General features: G+C 45.9%; 1 protein-coding gene across 1 annotated transcript in view; it reads right to left on the bottom strand.

Annotated features, from left to right (window-relative positions):
- The window catches only part of CMTM8 (CKLF like MARVEL transmembrane domain containing 8), an 87,458-nt gene extending 69,980 nt beyond the window's left edge, over positions 1 to 17,478 (bottom strand). The window contains exon 1 of the mRNA XM_086942105.1: positions 16,622 to 17,478. Within this exon, the coding sequence (XP_086798231.1) occupies positions 16,622 to 16,765 (144 nt within the window). The 5' untranslated portion in view covers positions 16,766 to 17,478. The remainder of the gene's footprint in view (positions 1 to 16,621) is intronic.
- Between the last annotated feature and the right edge of the window lie 1,055 nt (positions 17,479 to 18,533).

Below are 18,533 nucleotides of genomic sequence, written 5' to 3' on the forward strand. Positions count from 1 at the left end.
GTACACCGGCTGAAAGGATAGGGATGCACTGCATCTCGTATTTACGGTGCATTTGTGCCCTCTCAATATGGCGTCGGGCAGCACAGCAAAAAGACTTGCCGCGCTGCTGGATGCCAAATCACTGTACATGAGGACCGAGTTTTTAAATCAGCACATAATGTAATATATGATTGCAAAAATATCTTAATTATGATTAAGGCTCCCGGTTTTCCGTTTAAACAGATTTTCACATATAAATGCAGACGGAAAACTTTTTTTCCTTTGTCTGTATTTATAAATATAAACGGAAAAATACTAACAAACACGATTTCGACAAAGTGCTTCAGCCCAAGATTGTCTAATTTAGTGCACAAAGGAATGCAGCTGCACTCAGCGTGTGCCACGTCTCGTAGTCTGAGAGTACTTCATTCAGTTGAGCTCGGGCAGTGTTTCACCCCAGGGTTGCCTAATCTAATGCAAAGGGAAATGCCCCCGCCATCTATCTGCATATGAAAGGCGTCCTACTAAGAGGGAAGACACCTTTGACACTCTCCTTTCGCAGGTCATTCATCAGGACCCCTGGGGGGAGCCAGGGGTAGTCATCCCCATCCAGCATGCTCTCCCTGTGTCACTTCTGGATGTGTGCTATGTCTCGTAATCTGAGAGTGCTTCGCTGTATTCAGGAGAGCTGGGCAGTGTTAGAGCCTGTTGCTCCTGCCTCTGAGTGCCTTCCCCTATTGAATGTGCAGTACTTTACCTTGGTCGGCGCTTTCAGCAGCCCCTTGTCTTTAGGTTTGCTTCAGAGGGGAAGGGGGTAGGGGCGAGCAGTACATAGCTTTATTGTGTATGCAATTTTGCGGCCCTTTTGTTGCAGGGTGAAACACTTTTGGCCAGTTAATCAATTTAAATACTTTCATTGAGTGATCTAGGGTGGTGCATCCGTGTTTGCTCCAGGGGAAGAATATTTCCGATTTTGAAAAAAAGCATTTCTCTCACACTTGCCCTCAAAAATATGAACAGTCACCTTGCGTTTTAGCAAGGCATAAATAGTGTACACTGGAAAATTATTATCTCCTCCCTTTAAAACAAAATAGTAGAAAGATGTGCCAAAAGACTTCTTATGTAGGTCTAAATAATCCCAGACAAGTTATTCTGCAATGAGAAAAAAGAATGGGTTGCTTCCTCATAGACGACACAGCTTGTCATTTGACCTCTGTCTTTGAATGCACAGCAAATGTGACAAGATGACAGGATTTAAAGCTGTTTACAAAAAGCTAGTTCTATGCTCCCTCTGGTCCCTAGTGTACAGACCCACAGTAAAGGTTTCTTAATGGAAGTTACTCAAGGTCTGTTTAGTCCTATGTTCTCTTTAAATTATTTTGCATAGTTTTCAGATGAATATATTGTGTTTATTTAATTTTAGCTATATATATATATATATATATATATATATATATATATATATATATATATATATATATATATATATATATATATATAAAACCTATAACAACTGAGTGCAAGTGTGCAGTGTCTATTTAAATACATGTGAAAAAATACTAGCTGCAGCATTTTCTTTTGTTTGCGGCAAAAATAAATGTGGATAAATACAGATAAAATTATGAAAAAATAAATATGGATAAATACAGACGGAAATGTTCAAAAAATAAATACCATACAACCGGGAGCCCTAATTATGATTTCATATAAATGTTTTCATACCTAATATCTCAATGAACATGTATGAATTTAAGTAGAAAACACTTAGCTTGCAGGCAGACAATTGTACACATAAATCTGAATAATGTATCAGTTTGTGGCCAACTGTTGTAGCCTGTCTTAATTAAATCGAACCTGTGACTGCATTTAGAAGTATTCTACTTGCTTAAAGAAAAAGATACATTAAACAGATTTTTATTGGCTATTCTCCTGCAAAGCTGTCTGCAGTTTATCTGGGAGTTTCTACAGCACCCGCCACACTCTTACTTCCAGCGCCACTGGTTTAGGCAACATCTAGAGTAGATGAGTTGTTGTACAAGGTCTTTCGAAAATAGGTAATCCAGCGCAAATTGTGGGGGTAATGATGAGCCATTATACTCAGATGAGATGCACAAGTATTTTAGAGAGATGTACTTGAATGTATAACCCGCAAAGTAATGGATTACCGGAGAGAACAAACAGTCATGGAGGGTGGCTTGGAACAAATTAACACCAGTCGGTTGCCATGAAAAGAGATACTGGAAGAGATATTATCGACCTATTCAACAGCAGAGGGAGGAGTCGTTTGTGCTCAACTGGGACAAAAACATCAGGTCCAAGGAAGGAGAAAGACGCGGGGGAAAACATGGAAGCAGTGAGAAAGTGGGTGAGAAAACAGTAACTACAACGTGAATTGTGATCATTGAATGGCTTTGGGAGATGTATATCATGTGGGAGAAAAAGAAAAGGTCTGAAGTGTGTGTGCAATGGAACCTCTATATTCAGGATGTTTATGGAAAAATGCAAGGTGGATATGAACCCTGTCACGTTAAATGATGGATCACCATAGAGGTAGATTGCTAAAAGTGAGTATAAGCAAAGAAAGTGATGAAATGGGGGAAACATGTCGAGAGTATTAGAGGATGGGTTGTTTTTGGTAAATATGAGGCTCCTGTGTTGCAAAACCAGGGTTTAGAGAGATATTAACGAAACACAGCAGGCAGCTTTGTGCTATGTCACAGGTTTTGTGCACACAATAACTATGTTGTCAGTGAAAACTGCAAAATGTACTAACTGCAAACAAATACTGTGAAGTTTTTCAAATTTGCAAATTTTTGCTTTCTTGCAAAAATGTTGTGCAGTTTTTCTTCAAGTCGCCACAGAGAAGGAAATTGTACTTGTCTGATGCGTTGTTTTTAATCACCTCACTTTCTTGTCTGCACTCCCGCCTTTGTTTCCCCTTCTCTAGCTCCATCAGCTTTATTCTTGTGTTAGCTACAACATGTTTTAATGATGAGCAACCTGTTGACAAAGCCCTCTTGTGGAACAATACCAGTGCTTAAGTCTGCTTTGGTTCAGCCAATTGCTTACCATTCCCTACACAGACACTGCACTTCTGGATTACTCACCCCTCCTCTCTAGCTCATCTGTTGATTCCCCTGCTCTTGCCCATGCCACATGGTTTAGTGTGCTTTCAAACATTTTACATTTTCACCAATGTCTGCCATTGCTTTTCTCCAGTGACATAACAAAACTTGTGGGGGCCCGTCTGCAAAGTGCATGCCCCTCCCCTCCCTTGCCAACCACTTAACGCTTTTGCCGAGGGATCCCCCGGGAACTCGGCCCCCCCACCACGGAGGCGGCGGGGGCTTATGTTGCTCCACTGATTTTCCCCTGCCTGCCTCATCATGCTCAGTATTTATAGTCTGGCTTGACAGCACACCTGTTGCCAGACAATTATGTGAGCATCATTAGAGATGGCCTTTGGATCGGCCCACATGTTGGGAGGCAGCACAATTTTTGATTGGACAGAAGGTGTGCGCTTCCACAAAAAAAGGTTCTTGCCTATCACACTGCTGTGATCAATTTGTTTATTTATGCAGCTGCCTGAACTTTCAGGGTCACACACATCACATGATAATGCTAATAAAGCCTCTTGGGAAATTAGATAGTGTATGGTGTTTTAATCTGGCAGCAGCACAGATAAGAGGGGGAAAGTCATTAACCTACATGGATCTTTATCTCTGGCTTGACAGTACAACTGTCACCTGACCTTTTAACCTACAGCAACATTATTCTACAGTTCTTTGTTTGGATGCAAAAACATATCCATTCCGATGCTATTTGCTTGCAATGACTCATATTACCATACAGCATTCCTTTAAAGTCAGACCTATTGGCATTGTCAAGGCTTGTTCTATTTAGTTTTTTTTGCACTTGCTATCCTGCTTCTCTATTGTTTCCGTCCCCGCTGCCCCTACAACTCGTCAGCTCTCACTTTATCGCACTAACAACCCTCCCCCACTCCACTGTTTCTCCACGCTTCCTGTATCATACTATCTTTTTTGATGGGCAATTTCTTGCTAGGTTGCCTCTTTCTAAACAAAAAAATAAGTGTTAGGGCACACTTTTAAAAGGTTTATTAGTTTGCCTTTGCAATATGTTATATTATGTTATTTAAGCTTATATAGCTCACGGTTACCCTAGGGTGTCCTGGCACTGAGATGGGTGTCTGCCATCTTGGACTGATTAATAAAAATAAAAAGGCTGCAGCATCATGGTGCATAATAAGTGTATGCATGTGTGCTGATGTCGTGGTATCATGCTGCATATGTGCGCATGCATGATAGAACATGTGTCTGCATGCATCATTCCGCCTTTTTTGCTGATAGTGAACAGCTTCAGCAAAAAGCTTTGCCAAAGCTGATAGGCCTACACTGGTGAAGCCAAAAGGCGATACTGATTGGCTTTTCCAATACTTGTTGAGAATTGTTATGTATATGATCAAATTCAATAAACATATAAAAACAGCAGTTTGTTGCTGAGATTTTTTCACCAAAAGTCCACTTTTGCGGGTTTGATTAGAGCACTAAGTTTGCGACATATATAATGAATACAAACTTCTGAAGAAAAAAGACCTCTGAGTCTCTAAGATAAATATTTGAGCTTCAGACACCTCAGCTCATGTGGTCACCATGAGTGTTTTTCATTCTAACCCTCAGAAGTCTGCAGACTAACACTCTTTAAGGCTGAAACACGTCAACAGGGCAAACAGACAGAGGTAAGAGCAGTGAGCAAGGGGGGTGGGGGAGGGGAAGTTGACAGACGATGGGATAGGTAAAATTAAATTAAAAACATTTTTTAACCACTTAACTTGCGCTCGCCACATCACAGAGTTGGTGATGCGGCGAGCGCATGGTAAGTGATTTTTTAATTTAATTTTACTCATCCCGTTGTCTGTCAACTTCCCCCCACCCCTCTCCATCCCTCCCTGCCCCGCCCACCGCTCTTAGATGTGCCAGCCGTGCCTGCAAATAGTGTGTTCTGAAAAGTTTTTTTGTAAATGTATCCATTGTGCAGCTCAATTACCTTTTTGGAGCCAGCCATTGTGGAGTACTACAAACACTTTGTGTAATAAATAGTAACACAAAAACAAAACTACCTCACAAAAATGTCCTGGATGATCCTGTTCCAGCCCTGCTTGACCACACAAGCACTCTGCTGTGTGCGCACCAAAGAGAAATGGCTGCCAAGCTGCGCCCTGTTCTGTAAGCTCCAGTGATCTTTCAGCTGACTCGGAGCAACAGGCGGTGATAGCTTTGTGAGGCCAGAACTATCACTCAGTGGTGTAGTAAACTTCCTCCTTAGGAACTACAATGGGCACTAGTGTCGTAGCACACGTGTGCATGCACGATGGTACATATGTCTCTCACTTTTTTGCTGATGGTGAACAGCTTCAGCAAAAAGACCTAGGTCTTCATTGGCAAAGCTGATGGGTTGCACACAAAAGTCTGATTACTGCTGTGTGGGCACTCTTCTGTCTCCAGGTGATCAGACACAATCTCACAAGCCTCAGAGGAGTGAAGAGATGAGAGTCGATGGCTGGAAAAGGAGTGAAGTACAACAATGGAGAAAGGGGAAGAGAAATTATAAATATTGGATCCAAGGGAATTTGACAAAGTGCTAACTGGGCTTAAGGAAAACTGCAATAAGTTAGGGAGCTGGCAAGGCTGTGCTAACTTGTCATATAAGACCAATGAGATGCTTACTTGAAATGATTGCATTTTTCCACATTATGTTATATTAAGTAGCTTGATGCTTGTATTGTACCCTTCTACCACTGGTATCACAGCACTCTGGGATTACTGTTATGGGTTTGCTCAAATGTTCAGATATAGTTTCCATCAGAAGTGTATTTAGGGTTATGTTTACATTTAGCACTAAGGTTGAAGTTAGCACTGAGTTTGTGCCCAGTGACATCTTTAAAGTTGGGATTAGGTTTAGGCTTGTGCTTAAGTGTAGGGTTAGAGTTTGTATTAGGCTTTAGTTTAGTACCAAAATTAAAGATAGGGGTTGAGTTAGATTTAGGCTTGTGTTTAGCATTAAGTTTAAGGTTATCTTTAGAGATAAAGGTAGTGTTAGGCTTGCGTTGATGGCTTAATTTAGGCCAGCATTAGCATTCTGCTTTCCCCTAGGGTATATTTACAACTAGTATTGGTGATATGCATGAGTTTAGGGTTAAGTTTAAGCATTATCGTTATGCATGAGCTTAAGGTTAGTGTTATGTGTGTGTTTGGTGTATTGTTTACGTTTAGCTTTAGAGTTAGACTTGTGCTTTGTATTTTATTTAAAGTTGGATTTAGAATTAGGATTGTATTTAGGCTTTTATTTTCATTAAGAGTTAGTATTTCAAAGTGCTTAGGTTGTTTTCAGTGTAGGATTAGGGCGACATTGAAGTTTGTGCTTAGTGTTACCTGTAAAGTTAGGGTTTGATTTAGCCTTTTAGGGTCATGATTTCATCTGGAGTGAGAGTTAGTTTTAACTTTGCGCTTAGGTTATGCTTAAATTTAAGGTTTTGTTTGTCTGTTAGGGTTATGCTGAAAGTTGAGGTTCATGTAGGGTTGGGCTCAGCATCAGAGTTAGGTTTGCGCATAGCTTTGTGATTAGGTTTCGGGTCAGTGTTAGTATTAAGTTTGTGTTACCTCCAGGTTAGGGTTGGGGTTTGGGTAGGTTTATGGTCATAGGTATGCATTTGGTCTGAGTTAATGTTAAGTTTACGTTAGTTTGTGGGTCTTACAATTAGAGTTTGTGCTCAGTTTGTGTTAAGGGTTATATTTACATTAAAGGATTACGGGTCTGTTAGTTTGTGCGTTAGGGCCATGACTATATTTAGGGTTAGCCTTAGGCTGGCTGTGCTAGTTTGAATGTTAGGTTTATTCTTATCGTATGGGGCGGGTTAGGGTCAGAGTTCGGTCATGAATATGCTTAGAATCAGAGGTAGAGTTGCATTTGGGCTACTTTGAGGATTATTATTAAATTGGGGATTTGGGAAGGATGATGGTTAGTTTTAAGAGGATTTTCACTCACCCGCTCACACAGAAAACATATTGACTCACTCACCCCACATGTACCCTTCAGTCACACACTCCATGTAACTCCTTCACTCATACATGCCATGTATCACCCAACACATTTCACAAAGCCACTCACCCACACCCTCCATGAGCCCACTCACCCACACTGTCCACGTACCCTCTCAACCGCACACTCCATGACCCCACTCACCCACACTGTCCACGCACCCTCTCACCCGCACACTCCATGAGCCCACTCACCCACACTGTCCACGCACCCTCTCACCCACACACTTCATGAGCCCACTCACCCACACTGTCCACCTACCCTCTCAACTGCACACTCCATGAGCCCACTCACCCACACTGTCCACGTACCCTCTTAACCGCACACTCCATGAGCCCACTCACCCACACTGTCCACGTACCCTCTTAACCGCACACTCCATGAGCCCACTGACCCACACTGTCCACGTACCCTCTCAACTGCACACTCCATGAGCCCACTCACCCACACTGTCCACGTACCCTCTTAACCGCACACTCCATGAGCCCACTGACCCACACTGTCCACGTACCCTCTCAACCGCACACTCCATGAGCCCACTCACCCACACTGTCCACGTACCCTCTCACCCGCACACTCCATGAGTCCACTCACCCACACTGTCCACGTACCCTCTCACCCGCACACTCCATGCACCCACTCACCCACACTGTCCACGTACCCTCTCACCCGCACACTCCATGAGCCCACTCACCCACACTGTCCACGTACCCTCTCACCCGCACACTCCATGAGTCCACTCACCCACACTGTGAACATACCCTTTCACCCACACACTCCATGAGCCCACTCACCCACACTGTCCACGTACCCTCTCACCCGCACACTCCATGAGCCCACTCACCCACACTGTCCACGTACCCTCTCACCCACACACTCCATGAGCCCACTCACCCACACTGTGAACGCACCCTTTCACCCGCCTACTCCATGAGCCCACTCACCCACACTGTCCACGCACCCTCTCACCCGCACACTCCATGAGCCCACTCACCCACACTGTCCACATACCCTCTCAACCGCATACTCCATGAGCTCACTCACCCACACTGTCCACGTACCCTCTCAACCGCACACTCCATGAGCCCACTCGCCCACACTGTCCACGTACCCTCTCACCTGCATACTCCGTGAGCCCACTCACCCACACTGTCCACATACCCTCTCACCTGCACACTCCGCGAGCCCTGGGCAAGGATCCAGAGCACACTATACACAATTAGATATCGATCATATGTTCAACTCTTCATTCCTTTAGGATAGATCACCCAAATGTGTTATTTTCAAAAAGTTTTTTATTGTCATCAGCGTTCCCCACTTGGGAGTCACTGTGCTTATCACTTTAGCCTACACGTGTTTCATCACAGCATGTGGCTGTGAATCTTCAGGGCTGATCTAAAAGATCGAGGCGCTTGGTCGGGGAACCGGTGATAATTCCAACCCGGTCCTTATCGGGTGGTATATTCGCGTTCAAAAGAAAAACGGCACCAGTTGGTATGTCCGGTTGCCGTCAGCAAATGCTTAATTGATAAGTATCAAAATTGCAAGTATCCAAATAGTGGTAATCAGGCCGTGTTCAGCCCGTGTAGAAGCTTACTCCAGCTTCGGAATCGGTCTCCAAGTGCGGGAACTCCGCGAGCCCACACAGCCCACATACTCTCTCACTCACATACTCCACAAGCCCTCTGACCCACACAGTCAAGTTCTCTCTCACCCACACAGTCCACAAACCCACTCACCCACACATTCGACGTACTGTGTCACCCACACAGTCCACAAACCCACGAGCCCACACATTCGACGTACTGTGTCACCCACACAGTCCACAAACCCACGAGCCCACACATTCGACGTACTGTGTCACCCACACAGTCCACAAACCCACGAGCCCACACACCCATTGACCTACACTCCACGAGCCCACTGTCCCACACAGTCCACGTATGCACTCACCCACATAGTCTACATACTCTCTCACCCACACTCCAGGAGCCAACACACACTCACACACCCGCTATCACACTCATTCACATTTATACCTCATTGAGCTGATGCAGAACATTTTAAATACCTGTTAGAACGCAGGGCAGAGGAGCCAAAGACAGCCCCCCTTTTTAACTTCTTAGGTGTGTGCAAACAGTGCTCTGTTTACCCAACTAGCCTTCGTAAGAAGCCGACGAACAACAAACACATCAGCATGTTCCGCCTGCACACAGGGCAGTGTTTGCACACCAACTCCTCCCCTGCTTTTAAACGGTGCAAGAGCTACAAGGCACACCTCAGTGTCCCATTAATGAAGTGAGCCAGCTTTGCACACTCACAGCAGACACTTTTCCTCCACTTTTCACTGGGCAAGATTTACACAAGAACAGTTTTGCCCCAAACAACGTTTACACAAGTGTTGTATGGCTCTCCCTAGACCTGCTGCTAATATTTTACCAGCGTGTGGACTGTTATGTGTCCATCTGTCTCACCGACCGTCTGTCTGGCTATCCGTCTGCCTGGTCCTAGTCATCATTCTGTAGAATAGTGGTGCCCTTAACTAAAAAGTTGCTAAACCCGACTTTGAATATAGGGCCTCATTTATGAGAAATGACGCATCGCTGCGTGGAAGCAGCGATGCGTCACTTTTCAGTGCGCACTCCTTGTGACATACCTGATGCGTCATATTTAATGTATGACGCATCATGTCACAAGGAGTTACAGATACATCAGAATTTCTGACGGATCTGTTAGCGCAAAAGTGACGCATTGCTTGAGTGTGTCACAAAAGTGACGCAATTCCAGCAATGCATCCTTTCACCTGGGGCAAGCCCCAGGTGAAAGGGTCTGCGCCAGTCTTACGCCTGCTATGAGTCAGGTGCAAGATTTTGACACAACGGCATCCTAGAAGTGACACAGTGAAATCTCATAGATTTCACTGCGTCACTTCTACGAGGCTTTTTGCGGGGGAACGCCCACCCTGCATACATCATATCCCCTTTTCTGAATCGTTTTTGGCCACTATAGGTGTGGCAGGGTATACTCAGACATGAGTCCCTTTCTCACTGCACCATCAGGATTCAAGCAAGCCGGGCCGAAGACGGCTGAAATGCCAGAAACCGGCCCCCGGTAGCTTGTCTCCTTTCTGGTGAAGAATTGGCTTGGTAGTTTAGTCTGCCCTGTTCCCATGATGCACTGGGCCAGGGACAGACTGATTTGGATATAGCCAGGTTCTGAGCTGGGGTGGTGCAGTGAGATAAATAACGGTGATGGATCAAGCCCTGATCTTTGGACTGGGTAAGAGTGGTCTGCTTAATTCAGACACTCTGTTCATCACCACCCCCTTTTCTGAATCGTACATCATACCTGAGGCAGGTATAATGTAGCGCAGGGGTTTACAAAGTGACGCATCTGCTTAGATGCGTCACTTTGTAAATAGTGAGCAACAGGAGGCATGTTTTACGCCGCCGATGCGTCACAAAAAGTGACACATCGGAAAGGCAAAAATGACGCAAGGCCTCATAAATGAGGCCCATAGTGCTTAAAGAGGGCCGCCCTCCCCGGATGTCAGACTGGGTAGTAACTTGAAAATGGACAATGAAACGGGTCTCCATTGGGCCCTTTATGCATGTGCTTAACTCTACTGTCAAAAAACACTGATCGATTTCTGAGCAATGAATGTAAAACATAAGTTAAATTAATCTGTGTCAGCAATTTAGTTCCTGATCCTATTTCACGTTTTATTTATTCTTGCATTCGCTAAGAGCGCTCACTATTTTCAGGATGCTGTGTTTTGTGTTTTTCCCCGTATAGTATACTACTCTTATTTAGTGCATTTGTTATGTTATGGGCACTTATAGAGCGCCCTATACCCTAAGGTGTCAACGCGCTAGCGGAGAGCACCCAGTACCAAACTGTAAGAAAAGCACCCATGACTAAGGAAGATGGAGAGAGACAAGCCAAGTTTTCAGCAGTTTTTTAAATGCGACAAAAATATGAGCTTCTGGGATGTAGGTGGGCAGGGTATTCCACAGTTTTGGCAGCAGCAGCCCCTCAGAAGGACTAACCTCCCCATCAGGCCTTGTGGAACTGGGAAGAAGCACCTGCCTGCGAGAGGAAGGTCTGAGAAACCTACTCTGGGAATACCACTGAAAAAGGGAATTAAGCTGGCAAGAGCCTTTCTGATGCAAAGTGAGAAGATGTGGCCTAACGGCTAGAGCGGTCGACCTCGAAGCTGGGGAACAGGATTCGAGTCTCAGCAGGGATGCTCAACATCCTGTGGTTCTGGGCAAATCATGGAATCTCCCATGCCTAACAAGATGAATGTATCCGTCTGTAATGCAACTGGTGCGCATGTAAAGCGCTCTGATACCTTTGGGTCTAGTTTGCGCTATATAAAACAAACAAAAAAAACACTGAGACACTTAAACATAATCCATTTTTTTTGGATTGGTGTCACTACAACGCATGCTTTTACATCGCATGCCTTTACAACGCGGTTTTTACCACGCAGTCCATTACAACGCATAATGCTTTTAGGCGCTGGATAGTGAATTATTTAATTTACTATTCCAACTCCAGTCCCCGTGGATAGCAGGGAAGGTGTTGGATAGTAAATTAAATCTATTCCCTATCCTAGAGCGCCCCCCAGCGCAATGCGTTGTAATGGTATGCGTTGTAATGGTTGCGATGTAATGGTAGTGCGTTGTAAAAAATGCATTGTAAGTGATGTTCCCCATTTTTTTTAACTGGAAGCTAGTGATTGGACTGAATCCCTTCTCTTATCGAATGCTGCCACTCAATGTCCGAGATAAGTCAGACTACATCGTTCTGAGCAACTTGCAGTTTGTTTACACAATAAACATTGATATGGAGATACAAAGAGTTGGAATAATCCAATCGCAAGGTGATAAGTGCGATAATGGCTGATTGGCGCAAGTCCATTGGAATGTAGGGGAAAATCTTTCTCAGAGCCCTTATAATGAGAATGCAAGTACTCGTGGTACGACTGAGCTGAGACTTAAAGCTCAGGGTAATGGCAGACAAGACACCCAGGTTTTTGGAGGATTTGACCGGGGTGGGAAGTGGTCCACAATCCTTTGGCCACCAGATGTTAGACAAAACAGACTCCTGAGTGCCAGGATTGGTCGCCCAAGGGCAAGCTCGAACCTCCCCAATCCGGGGGCGAGCTGAGAAAGCTAGGGGGGATAAATTAGGGACAACAGGCCCAATTAGGCACAACCCCTCCCCCTCGTAGTGAAGAAGAAGGAATCCCACCCACCCACACCAGAAGGAACAGGCTTCACAGCCACGAGGGTAGAGGTGAGGCAAAAGGAACACAAGAAAGGTAGAAAAAAGAGAGAATTACTAAAAGGTAGATGGAAGGCTCACAGCAGGGGCACTGAGAGAGCCATGGTCGGCTCAACGCCATAGAAAGAGTAGATGTGATGCTCCCACAGGACCCTTGGGATGCCTCACGGCAGGGGTACCGAGGGAGCAAAAATGGAAGGACTCAGCCTCAGGATAGACAGAGTAGATGCTCAAGCAAGGTCCTTGGGATGCCACACGGCAAGGACCCCTGGGAGCAGGGAGGGCCCATGAAAGGGCCCAGGGCAAACGGGCGGCACTTGCACCCCAGGTAGGTCCCGACGGACACCTTCCAAATCAGAAGCAAGTTGAAGCCTTGACTGGTAAATCAGAGGCCCCTCCCTTCCCTGGAAATTGAGAAGACTGGGTCCACACAGCCACAAAAAATAATTGCAAAGGCAATGAATGATGTTGGCATGGATATTAAGAGAGCAATAGGATAACCATGATTTTGCAAATGTATAAACATGTTATGTTGAATAAACTGCGACCTTTTAAGGCACCAGAGCACGTTGTCAGTGGTTTGATTTGAGGGACATTAGAGACTCAGTTTTGGAAGCAAGGGAGGGGGGGGGGGTGACTCGCCCCCTGGGAGGAGTTTAGACACGATGATCTGGGTGTCATCCACGACCGATAGCACTTGGAACCCAAAAGAGCGCACCAAATCAGCCAAAGGGTCAATATAAAGAGTAAACAGAGTCAGACGCAGGGATGAGTCCTGAGGGACTCAGCAAGGGAGGCTGAAAGCTCCGCCTTGAAGCCTCCACAGCAAGCCAACCAGTTGAACTCTGTTGGTGAGAAAAGAGTGGAGGAGCTTGAGAGCAGACCCGGCGTCAACGGTGATTTGCTGCAGCCGTTCAATCACCCGTAAGGGAGAAACGGTATCGAATACTGCTGATTAATCAAGCAGCACATGAATGGCCGCCCCACTCCGATCTACCTGCTCACGAGTGCTGTCGGCAGCCATTAGAAGAGCCTGTGGCCGCTCCTGAAGCCATTCTGGAAGGAATGAGTATATCATGAACCTCAGTGAGTTTGACAAGTTCTTGGGTAACACATTTTTCAAGAATCTTGTCCGATGAAGGAAGACAGGAAATAGGACGGAAGTTTTTACGATCCTCCGGGTCCGCATTCAGTTTTTTCAGCAGTCAAGTAACAATCGCTTCCTTCCAGGCGGAGGGAAAGGCTTCTGATTGCAGAAGGAGGGCATTTATTTTACCTCTAAGGGCCGTATTGCACATAGTGCCCCATTGATGCAATGGACTGTGGGTCCTATATGCAGGGCCATTGGAATTATGTGGCAGGGGAGAACCAAATTATGTGGCAGGGTTGAGTAAATTATGTGTCAAGAAAAGCCAAATTATGCGGCGTAATGTGGCTCATTTTTTTAAAGTATTGCTTCATTACTTTGTACTTTTCGCATTTGTGAACACGTCTGGCAGGGCCGGCTCTAGGGCGGTGCGATCGGTGCCACCGCAGCGGGAGCTGACTTGGGATGGGGGGCGTCATTTTTACAAGTAATATTATTATTTTAAAAGCACCAACCTGCTGGTGCGTTCCTGACCTCTGGAAATTTTTGCAGGCATTAATTAAAACGTCATGATAACTCAGGTGATTTATTGTGTATCTGGAAAGAGACTGGAGGTTTGTCTAGTGCAGTGATACTCAAAGCATGGCCGGGGGGGGGGGGGGCGCTTGCGGCCATCTTGACCTCTACATGCGGTCCCCCTGGTGAACAGCAGCAATAGCTGCTGAGCACTAATATTCAGAAGAAAATGTTAAATAAATGGACAAGCATTTATTAAACTGCAAATAAATGCTTGCCCTTTTATTTAACATGTTTTAGACCTCCTTACACAATCCCTGACCCACCCAGACCCCCTACCACCACCCTGCCGGCATCATTGCGGCCTTCAGTCACACAGCAGACCATACTTTGGGGCCCCTGGGAAAATGTTTGTGAGTACCTGTGGTCTAGTGGAAGTTTTGACTCATCCTAAGGTAGCACAGAGGGTTAAAATGCCTGTTGCTAAGAGCGTGTACCATGCAGATAACAAAGTGCATGTAATGTAAATAGGTCAGTGGGTTATTGGTTCTGTAAGAGAGGTCCTTTTGTTACTTGTCATTTCTAAGTCAAAATCGTAATATAAAACATTGAGCTATTTAGTGTCATTAAAAAGAGCTGTGTGTAAACTGCAAGGTATATGTTAGAGCTATATTTTTTATCCCAGGCTTCCATTATCCTAATCTTGCCAAAAGTGTTCATTTGGGTGGAAAACAATTCTTGTTATTAAAGAGAACCCCTAACAATGGTGTTATATTTTAAATTCTGAATTTGTGCTTTCCCAGAATAAGGTCTCTTAAACTATATTGCCTACTAGTGTCGATGGCATGTTACTCCTACACTACACCTTGCAGTCCTGTTTGATGTAACATTTCCTATACACTGATTTACACACCCATGGTTGTCTCTGTGCAATGTGTGTGTGATGTAAAGTGCTCTGACACCTCACACTGGTATGAGTGGCGCTATAAAACTAAATGAATCTGAGACCCAGTGGATATAGAGACTTGAGAGGCACTGTCAAAGGGCGGTAGTGAGGGAATCCGTGGCAGTGGTGGTCATGGGGGGGGGGGGGGGGGGGGGGGGGGTGGCACCAACAAAAATGGTCGCATAGGGCGGCACCAGCGCTAAAGGCGGCCCTGCTGTCTGGGTATTGGGTGCACCTCATTAGTACCAGTTTAACACCCAAATATAACAATAAGCAACAGAAAGGTGACCAGTCAAGCTTTGCTTAGTAACAGTGAACTGTTTGAGCTAGAAAACATTTTTTTTGTTAAAATCTGCAGATAATGCAGCAGATGATGGATTATGTGGCAAATCCATAACTATGCGAAAATCGCTGCGGCCCACCATCGCATAATTGCAGCGGCCCTGCCTATATGTAAAATGGCCCCTGGTGCTTATAACGGGCCGCAATGAAGGGCTCTCGAGTCATGCCCAAAGGCAGTGCGAGGTTCTCCCCGTGCCTGTGAGTGGGTCATAAAGGGTTTCAGACTAGATGGTCATTCAATCCTGGGCCCGTCTATAGAGCAATAGTCAATTATTCCGGTTGCATTTGGGATTCTGATAAAATGTGTGTTAAGGGGGTACACAGTGTCAAAATATTGACAAGGTAAAAGTCGAAGAAAATGTGTTTACAGGTGAGTGGGTGTGTTGTGTGTTTGGTGGTGGTGTAAGAGGGGATGCGAGGAAGTGCATTCAGGAGAGACTGAAAAGAGAGGCCAAAAAAGGAAAGAGGTGTGTTGCAAGATATGTGGATGAGATGTGAGGAGAGCAGGGCTTACATGTCTGACACAGAGTGATCATAACAGGAGGGAGTGACTGAGATACTCTGAAGACCACTCTCCCTTCCACAGGCCTCACTCGTTTTTAGGTCACAGTCTCAAAATCACAATTTAAACATGTTCAATATGATTTACAGCAAAATCCTTGTTGCTACTCATTTCTCTGAAACAGTTAGCAGCCACTGACAAAGCAAATAGTCCTATCAGGTGTTAGGTATATTCCAGATGTGTTTTATAGCTTGATGTGATAATGGAAAGCTCAGAGAGGAACAAAAATACTGGGTGGTGACGCTGCATTGCAATCACAGAAATATAGTTTACATGTTTAAACCATGCCCTTAATTACACGCACCTTTTAGAGAACCCCTCTCCCTCGTGTTTTACCCAAATTAAGCTTGTGCGCAAAAATCTATCTATCGATCTATCTACATATAGATATAACTATCTATCTATCTATCTATCTATATATATATATATATATATATATATATATATATATATATATATATATATATATGTGTGTGTGTGTGTGTGTGTGTGTGTGTGTGTGCGCGCGCGCGCGTCTTTCAGTGTGTTTGTGCCTGTGATGTCAGGCTTCAAAGCTCTATAACTGGTGCAGCTGCTGCAAACATCAGTGTGTAATCAACAAGTCACAATTCAAACCCGGCAGGTTGACTCCTCCTTTCATCTTCCCTTTCGGACTGGGAACACACACATGCTTTTTACAACGGTACGAAGCGACATGGTTTGCAAGCACTGTAACAGAAGTTCTCGTCGCAGCGCTATAAAGACAGGCGCGTGCAGGAGCGGTGTGTGTGGTACTCACTATTTCGGCGATCAGGAGGATGCCCTGGGGCGTCTTCAAGAAGCCCCGGTCGTAAGCGAGGCTGGCGGTGGTGGAGAAGCTGTCACTCGGGGTGCTGGACGTGGTGCTCACGGTGTTGGGGCGCGGCTGTTCCGGGTCCCCCATTCTCGTCTTGCGGCAGGTGTAAGTGGGCGATGAAGCAGTGGCGCTGCAGGGGGCCACTGGCCTCAAGCACTAGAGAGACGCTCACACTGCACGGTGTCCAGAGTCCGCGCTGCAGGGCAGTGCGCTATGAGTTCCTGGGGGTGTTCACAGCGCCCCCTACCCGGGAGCAGACTCTGAGAAGCCTGGGAGGTCACTGGCAGGTCTTACAGTCACTGCAACCTGGAGCTTGTGGCGAGGTGTGATCCGATGTTTACGTTTCCAGCTCAAGTCACAAACAATAACACGTTTAGATCCTGGTTTCTCCACTTGGCACCAAGCGTGTGATCTTGCGCAAACCACTTTAACTCCTGGTACAAAGTTGCGGATTCCCCGGAAAGGTCTATGCTCCAGTATTAAGCCTTATCTTGGAAGACTGCATGCCTGCACCCTCCTGCACTGGGGCCGCACTGTCGGGGTCCCCCGCACCCCGGGATGTCCTCGGTGCGGGCAGAGCTGCAAAAAGGAGGTCCCAGGGTCGGTCCCTCCCGCGCCTCTCCTAGTGCGCCCTTGCCTCCTCTGTGCACCCTCAGCGGCAGCGGGTGGCAAACGAAGGGTCCTCTGGAGAGTGGGCGCGGTGCCCTGGCACCCCCGGGGGCACTGCCCGCTCCTCGCGGGTCCGGCTGGGAGGGCGAGGTGAGTGTGTGGGGTGCCACAGGTGCCCCCTTCTTCCCCTGCAGTTAAGCTCTCTGCTATGGCACAGGACCGGTGCTTGACACGGATCCTCCCCCCTACCTTTAAGTACAGTGCATCCGCCCTATCCAATTACAGCGCCATTTCCACCCCCCCCCCCCCCCCCCCGCGGCCCCTCCCGGCCCCTCGTGCGCTCTATTGTTTGCTAACAAGCGTCTGATGCAATTTAAGAGCCGCCAGACTCTGCCAGGCTGGGAGGACGTGCCTTATTCATGAGGCGCTGCGGTGGCCAACCTGCAAGTCTTGGCACCTCCCACAGTGCCCTCGTGTGCTGGGCAAGGCGCTATAGGTCAACCTGCTGAAGACAGCTCAGTGTGTTGGGACCCTACTGCAAAGAGTACCGTTAAACCCAGGCTGTCCTGATTGGGCAGATACAGGCCGCAATCCTTACGAGGTCGATATATTTACAGCCCTATGTGAAACTCAACCTGTTATCCTTCGAAGGTCGATATAATCAGGGCCAATTGAATTATACGATTCTGCAGCCGCAGCGTTTTCCGCTTAATTATAACGTTTTGCCACTTAATCCATCATCTGCTGTATCTGCAGATTATAACCAAAACATGTGTCTAGCTAAATCGGATCAAAAGTTACTGAATATGTGGCGACACCTGTTTCCGCGCAATGGAATGCCATCCGCAAAGTTTGGTCATCCTACAGTTGTTTATGACCATATGTGGTTGTTAAAATGGCACCAATGAGTTAAAATCTTTGCTCAGAAAGTGTTGGCAAGTGTAAAAACTCAAAAGAATGAGCCAACAACATTAGAAAAATTGTGCCTCATCATACTGCATTATTTGCCTTCTTTTGGTCCTCCCTTTTTGCGTCATTCGAGTAGCCGAGGCGATAATACATATCATAATTCAAATCTGGCATGCCATCTTTCCGAGGTCGATAAAAATAGTACTGCAGGTGACACTTGGCATTTAATCCTTCTGAGGCTGATCACGTGAACACCATTCTACTAACCCTCCACTGTTCACCACCAATCTAGATGATACAGTTAAAGGGGCGGGATCAATGATCTGTAATAGTATTA

This window comes from Lissotriton vulgaris, chromosome 10, assembly GCF_964263255.1.
Source record: "Lissotriton vulgaris chromosome 10, aLisVul1.2, whole genome shotgun sequence".
In the NCBI taxonomy this organism is placed as follows: Eukaryota; Metazoa; Chordata; class Amphibia; order Caudata; family Salamandridae; genus Lissotriton; species Lissotriton vulgaris.